The sequence below is a fragment of the Kryptolebias marmoratus genome, linkage group LG19 (assembly GCF_001649575.2).
Source record: "Kryptolebias marmoratus isolate JLee-2015 linkage group LG19, ASM164957v2, whole genome shotgun sequence".
Taxonomy (NCBI): domain Eukaryota; kingdom Metazoa; phylum Chordata; class Actinopteri; order Cyprinodontiformes; family Rivulidae; genus Kryptolebias; species Kryptolebias marmoratus.
Window position 1 is genome coordinate 867,582 of NC_051448.1, and position 7,653 is coordinate 875,234.

A 7,653-nucleotide genomic window follows, 5' to 3' on the forward strand; every position below is an offset into this window, starting at 1 on the left:
GAGGGAGGAGGAGGAGGAGGAGGAGGAGGAGGAGGAGGAGGAGAGGAGGAGGAGAGAGAGAGAGGAGGAGGAGGAGGAGAGGGAGAGAGGAAGAACAGGAGGAGGAGGAGGAGGAAGAAGAGAGAGAAGCAAGCTGTCCCTCCCTTTAGGTGTCATAAACACATTGACATGTCTCAAGACGCCGGCTGGTCCTGCGGGGACGTCACCTGTCTCTTGGTGTGGTCGCTGACCTCCCCCGGCATGTCGTGGGCGCTCCTGATGAGCGTGCGCGCGATGTGGTAGTAGTACACCGAGATGATGATCAGAGGAACCAGGAAGTAAACCAGGAAGATCATCACCGAGTGGATCTTTGGGTGCATCTGATTGGACATCGGGTACGGCACGCAGTTCATGAAGGTGACGTTCGTGTCCCTGTGTCCCTGAGGAGACGAGAGAAGGGTTAAAGTAAGGAGAGGAGGAGGAAGAGGAGGAAGATGGTAACAAGAAACTTAAAGACCTGAACAGAACTAGAACAAACTGAGGGCGGATCATAAACCGGAGCAGGTGGAGGAACTTATTGGGCCATAAAGCAGTTTATTGGTCGGTGGGAGGAGGATGATGAAACCCCTCTGAGACGACGAAGAGCAGTTTGAAGACACATTCGGTCTGATTGGACCGAAGGTCCCGAACAGCAGAACCACTCAGACGTTCAGATCAGAGCAATGACCCGGTAAATGTGGGTCTGGAACCTCTCATAAACTCAAACACAGGAAGGTTCTGGGTGTTTTTATTTCATTCATTTCAGGACAAACTCAGTCACCTCCTTCAGAAACCAACATGGCTGACTTCTGGACCAGAACCAGATGTTTACCCAGAATGCACTGCAGCAGACAGCTCCTCCCAGCTGTCAGCACGGCGGTGGAGGGCCGATGGTTTGATTCCTGATATGATGAACCCTGAACATGACTGTAAGTTGGATAAAACGTCTTTAAAACGTCCTTCTGCCAGAAACTTTACCTCCAAACTGAAGTCTGATTGATTAAACGTTTTACTCTGTGGGATCATCTGTTACCTGCATGGGGACGACTTGGGAGAAAATGGCCTCAGGAACAGCCAGCAGGACGGACAGCAGCCAGATGGAGACGGCTTTCAGACACGTCCAGAAGACGGCGCTGGACGTCTGGATGTCCATCGGGTTCACGATGGCCTTGTACCTGAGGGACAGATGCAGAAAGACACCAACCAAGGGTCAACCAGAGGTGGGATCATATTTAAAACATAAAAAAGAAAACTGTAAAAATTAATTCACCCATCTGCAAATCAGCCACAAAATCTGAAACATGTCAAAAGAACAAAACTAAAGAGAAACTTTATAACAAATCCTTCCATGTTTCAGTTCAATAAACAAATAGCTGCTGAAAATGAGTCTAATAGGTTATAAAAGACAAACAGAATAATCTGACCTAGTTACCCAGAATGCATTTGTCAACATCAGATTTTTAATTCCACCATAAATCAAATCAGACGTTTTCAGTTCAGCGATTCATGGGGATAAAATGAGCTGCTGTGCTGCGTTCGACCACACAGAAAAATAAAAATATAACATTTCCGACCGTTAAACCTGATTATCTGTCCTAATTAAACTGATCACTTCCTGTTCCTGTTTCCTGCTGGGATAACAGAAAGAAACAGATCAACTCTCTGACCTGTTTACAGAATAATCCTGAATCCATTTAATTCTAACATTTCACTCATTTTAAGATCTCACTTCATGCACATCTATGGTGAAAACAGATGGAAAGAATTTCTGCAGAAAAACAGAAACACTTTAAAACCTGCAGCTGGACCAGAAACAGAAAATCTGACTTCATCAAAATCCTAAACCCGGTCCTGTTTGGAGCTCTTTCACAATAAACCTCTTCAAAATAAGAGTCTGACTCTTCTCTTACAATAATTAGCCCCAGATGTTTGTTGGCTTCACCGAAGAAAGCTGATAAATGATCTGTTCTAAATTTTTCTTGTTTGATTTAATCATTTATGAAAGTTATCACTCAGATTTTGAAGCATTAGGATGATTTTTATGTCACATATGATGATTTATTTTACAGCAGATGAGTTCTTCCACTCTTCTCCTCTAAAGTCCAACGACTAGCAGCCGTTTCCTCGTCGTCTCGGAGGATTCATGACTCTCTGAGAACCTGCCGTCAGGTCCAAAGATTCACACCTTGAATATAAATCTGTGGAAGAATGACTTCCTGCTTCACAAACCTGCAGACAGTTTCTACAACCGTCCAGGATAAAAGTAGAATTTAGATCCTGTTGTTTTGTTGATCCTGTTGTTCCCGACTGTTCTCCGATGTTTGGGTTCTTCTTCTTATATCAGCCATGACGTTCTGATCGGACTCTGAATGTAAGGAGAGATTTTCCTCCTGAAGGCGGGTAATAATGTTTCCCTGCCTGACTGTGTTAGTCTGGATTTTAACACTCGCTGAAAACTAAAACAGTTTCTTTTGTCCCAGTTTTTGGTCCACACTGTGAGACGTACAGCTTCTAAAAGTCTTTAAGTAAGATTGATTTAATTTAAAATGTATTTCACTGCAACAACAACAATAATAAGTCTGTTTCAGAGCCTCTGAAGCTCCTTTATTTTAAGATTTAGATTTAGTAGGACTGACTTTAACCCGATGGTCCACACCGTTCTGGTTTGGTAACGAGAACTTCCCACCTCTGCTTGTCAGAATTTAGGATTTTCAACTTTTTCTTACTTTTTGTCAGTTTGTTGGGTTGTTTGTGTTTATCTGAGCATCATTATCCTCCTGACAGAAAGGGTTGGCTTTCTCGGCTGAAGACGGTGTTTCTGTGCTCGATGCTGATGGGAAGCGATTTAGGCTCAAATATCCCGTCCAATCACAGCGCTAATTATCCATTAAGCTTGTTGTCCTTGTCAAGAACCTTCAGGCAACTTGGGGGCCGTTAGAGCCTCGTTAGGGGCTCATTAGAGGCCATCAGGGTCAGCTGCTCGCAGCTGTGCGGTCCGGAGATGGGTTTGCCGTTAAGCTGATGTTATGGTGTTTGAGACGGATGGAGGCTGAGCCTGCTGCTAAACAAACAGCTGCAGCTTCCTCTCACGCCACTCAGAGGAGAAACAAAACCCGATAAAACCCTCTGAGAGGAGCGTTACCTCAGCTGTGATGACTTTACATCACCTCTCACACAGACCTGTGGACTGTTCTGCGTCGGAGCCAAAGCCTAACGAACCATCATGTCGTTAGAAGACGACATTTATAATGGAAGGCAGATTTAATCTGCTGGGTGTACTTTTCCACCTCCTCTTCAGTAATAATTCTGATGAAAATGGCCACCTGTGATCTGCTCTGATGTCCGAGTGTTTTATTGAATGTAGAGGAGAAGGAAGAGGCTCTTATGTTTCCCCTCAGATGGAAACATGTTCACTGCGACGTGTCCCCGGACGATTGGGAGCCAATAAAGTGATGGAGCGATACTAAAGCTGTCAGGAGCGCAGCATCCCGAGCATCCTCAGCATCCCAAACATCCCGAGCATCTCGAGCATCCTGAGCATCTCGAGCATCCTGAGCATCCCAAACATCCCGAGCATCCCGAGCATCCCGGGCATCCCGGGCATCCCGAGCATCCTGGGAGCATCCCGAGCATCCTGAGCATCCCGGGCATCCCGGGCATCCTGGGAGCATCCCGAGCATCCTGGGAGCATCCCGAGCATCCTGGGAGCATCCCGAGCATCCTGGGAGCATCCCGGGCATCCCGAGCCTCCTGGGAGCATCCTGAGCATCTCGAGCATCCTGAGCATCTCGAGCATCCTGAGCATCCCGGGCATCCCGAGCATCCCGAGCATCCTGGGAGCATCCCGAGCATCCTGGGAGCATCCCGGGCATCCCGAGCATCCTGGGAGCTCCTTGCTCTTCTGTTGGAACATCAGTTACATGAGGTCTGAAGTCGGTGAAGAAACCAAGAAAACAGTAAGGTGGATAAATGAAGCAGAAAAACAGCAGCTGTTTCATAAATGGTCTCGAGTGGAAAACAAATCACCAAAAGTCAGAACTTAATTCTGTGGAACACCTGGTGCCATTTTCAACCCTTCCCCCAGACTGTTCCCCCTCAACATCCATCCCTTTTATTTCACTTTATTTTTAATAAACCTCCATGGCACTTAGGGATTAGAAGCTTTTTGCTTAATGGACCTTTAAGCTGAGAACATTGTGCAGAAAATAAATTGCTGTTTTGACAAAGTTTAGTCCCTGAAGATAGAAAAGATAAAAACAGTCTAGTTGGGTTTCAGTTCTGGGTTGGGTTGATTCAGATGAGTAAAAGTGGAATAATGTCTCATCTTGATGCTCAGCTATCCGGTCCCTGTAGAACCAAAGCAAGTTCTGGGTCCACATCCTCGGCTCATTCCTGCTGCAGGTTGGACTCCATCAGGGCTGTCTCTGGTCTCTGGTCCTGTTGGTCTTCATGGACAGGATCTCAGGGTCTCCTCTCTGCTTTTTGCAGATGATGTGGTTCTGCTGGCGTCTTCGGGCCCTGACCTTCAGCGTGACCTGGGATGAGTCTGAGGTCATGGTTCTGAACTGGAAAAAGATGGATGCTGCCTCCGGGTCGAGCTGAGGGTTCAGTATCTGAGAGTCTTGATCCTGGAGCAGGAGATGGATCTGATGGATCAGATGAGGCTGCTGGTCCGGTCTGCTGTGGTGAAGAAGAAGCTAAAAGCTCTGGTTTACTGGTTCTTCTACGTTCTAGCCCTCACCTCTGGTCAGGAGGTCTGAACTTCCTCTGTAGGGTGACCAGACTCAGCGTTGGAGATAAGGAGAGGAGCTAAGAGTAAAGCTGCTGCTCCTCATCAAAAAGAGTTATCTGAGGAGGTTCAGACCTGGGAGGAGATCCCGGGGCAGACCCAGATCCTCTCTGGTCTGGGAGCACCGTGGAGAGGGTCTCTGTGTGACCTCATCCCTCCCTCGGGTCTCTGAAGAAGCTAATTAAAGGTTAAGTGGAGGAAAATTGTCCGTATTGATCAGATAAATAAGAGCAAAGATCTGGTGCTTCGGAGATTAAAGTGTAGAAAAGACAGGATGATCCACTTCAGCCAAGAATCTGCTGCATAAATGATGTTTCTTTGAACTAAAGGTCAAGAACTGGATTTTAACGAGGAGGAGTTCTGACCTTTAACTGGAACCAGATCCCTGAGGTTCCTCTGTCTCCACAGATCTGTTTCCTCCACCTCTGCCCACGACCGTATCCTAATAAACAACCAGATTCAAAGGTTCTGCAGTGAAAGGGAAGAGAAAAGGACTAAACACAGATTAACCCCAAAATCTGGATTTTTACCTCAAAAATTCTTCAAATGAAATAAAAATCAAAACCTGAAAAGGAGCTAAAAATTACATTTACAGCTTTTGGCCTCACAGGATAATAAATTCTCCTTATTTTTTACAGAACATGTGTAAACTAAAAGCTGTTTTGTTTAATAATATAAGAGTTAATTTAATGTTTACAGTTTGTAGACATGCAGAAATGATTTTATTAGTAAGAAGCTGAGACGTCCTGAACGGTAAAGGTTGGCTTTAAGGGTCAAAAGAAATGAGTCCTGTAAAGGAAGTGTCTCGTTGCTGTAAGGAGAGGAAGGTTTTATTTAATGCCTCTCTTTAAATCATTTATAAATCTAGATTTCTCTGAACACAGGTTTTAAACTTATAAACGCTGAGTCAGCATTAACTCTGTGGTTTAATTTTCTGCAGACTTTGAGCCGTTCTTCCATCAAACCTTCAGCTCCTGCAGCATCACATCGTTTCTGCAGTTCTTATTGAAACTGTTTGAACATACTGAGCATCTTTCTGAGTGGTATAATTCAGATGGCGCTCGCTGGCGGTCGTATAAATATTGACTTCCTGCTCATCTTTGACCACCTGAAGCTGAGCCGAGGCTGCAGGACAGAAACAAGACGTTTATTTCCTCCCAGAACAAACATGGAGGAACAAGCTGCAGTGGGTTTGCTTCCCCTCGGCTCAAAGAGAAGAAAACAAACTGAGTTAAGTTATACCAGCATTTAAAAACAAACTCCAGATTTGTTAGATATCAAGAAATAAAACGTGTAAAGCAGCTCAGCAGCTCCTCCCTGGAGGTTCCAGGTACTTTTAAAAGTAGTACCTCCATACTGAGGTTCTACTCTGAGGTCAGTCTCTTCTGACTGGGCCCGGTTTCTGCAGAGGAACCCGGGTTCTAAAGCTCCTCCCCTCCTCCAGGTGTGTTTTAATCAAATCCGATCTCCCTGAAGATGAGCGTGATGCTGAGGAAGATGAGTCAGGATCAGCCAATCAGAGTCCAGAACAGGTTGCTCAGAACACCTGATTTTATTTCATTAAATGAGACAAAGAAAAGGAGGAAACGGAACTGTTTATAAAAGTGCTGAGTCATCATTAATCCAAGCCAGCAGATGGATCCATGTTTGGAATTTATTTCCTCTCTTCAGTTCCTCCACTTTTAACCAACTTTTAGCTTCTAACGAGCTTTCAGCTGGTCTGTTTTTTTGTTTTATTAACTTGATTTCAGCTTCTTCAGGACTCACTCATCGGGCTCAGACAGATTCTGCTCAGAATCTGGATTTACCTGTGAGCGTGATGTTCTCTTCATTATTCAGGCTCTTCTCTCCATGTCTCCATGGTTCTGATCCGTTCTGTCAGTTTTCAGTTGTCCTCCGTTTGTTGCTGTCGACACGAAGCTTCATCAGCGTTTCTTTCATGTCTGCTTTCAGCAGCTGGTTGGTGTGGTTCAGGCCGAGCAGGAGACACCAACTCCCTACCAGAACCTGAGCAGAACTGGAGCAGAACTGGAGCAGAACTGGAGCAGAACTGGAGCAGAACTGGAGCAGAACCTGAGCAGAACCGGAGCATAACCGGAGCAGAACCGGAGCCCACGTTACACGCAGAGGCTGACCCTGACCTCTGATCTGAGCTGCTCAGTGAGTTCTTTCTGCTTCAGATGTTTTATCTCCTCGCTGCTCGTTAATCTGAAGGGTCATTCGTCACAGAAGAAGAACAATCATTAGCAACCAATCAAAGACTCTGACGACGCATGAAGCATCGCCCTGATTAACAATTACTGAACTAATTCTCTCTGAACGTCCTCTGTCTCAGCTCAGGACGCTGCCATGAAATTAGGACTTCCTGTTTGCTTGAAGTCCAGCGAGCAGAAAAATCCAGGAAGATGTTGGGTTTTTGGAGGGAAACCGAAGCTGACGTGTCCTTCAGGGCGGAGGGGAAACTTATCGGTGACATTCAGAGACGAGTCAAGGTTTGAGTCCAAAACTTCTGGAGTTTTAAACAAAAACAAATTTTATTTTGTTTCCTTAAAAAACTGAAAACTAGAAAATAATCCCCCCATAGACATCAATGGTGTTAAGTTTTCAGCAAGTGGTAAAATCTGGTCCTGTTTGGATCTCTAAACCGGTCCTGTTAGGAGCTCTAAACCCGCTCCTGTTTGGATCTAAACCCGGCCCTGTTTGGATCTACACCCAGTCCTGTTGGAGCTCTAAACCCGCTCCTGTTTGGATCTAAACCCGGTCCTGTTTGGATCTAAACCCGGTCCTGTTTGGATCTACACCCAGTCCTGTTGGAGCTCTAAACCCGCTCCTGTTTGGATCTAAAC

General features: G+C 45.6%; 1 protein-coding gene and 1 long non-coding RNA gene across 2 annotated transcripts in view; one reads left to right on the forward strand and one right to left on the reverse strand.

Moving 5' to 3' along the window:
- Positions 1 to 7,653, reverse strand: part of nmbr (neuromedin B receptor) — a 22,595-nt gene that overhangs the window by 12,252 nt on the left and 2,690 nt on the right. The window contains exons 2-3 of the mRNA XM_037981452.1: positions 1,052 to 1,193; positions 207 to 419 (exon numbers count right to left, since the gene is read on the reverse strand). Of these exons, the coding sequence (XP_037837380.1) occupies positions 207 to 419; positions 1,052 to 1,193 (355 nt within the window). The remainder of the gene's footprint in view (positions 1 to 206; positions 420 to 1,051; positions 1,194 to 7,653) is intronic.
- The window catches only part of LOC119617969, an 8,068-nt gene continuing 1,521 nt past the window's right edge, over positions 1,107 to 7,653 (forward strand). The window contains exons 1-3 of the long non-coding RNA XR_005234481.1: positions 1,107 to 1,238; positions 6,764 to 6,967; positions 7,143 to 7,299. This is a non-coding gene — a long non-coding RNA (uncharacterized LOC119617969). The remainder of the gene's footprint in view (positions 1,239 to 6,763; positions 6,968 to 7,142; positions 7,300 to 7,653) is intronic.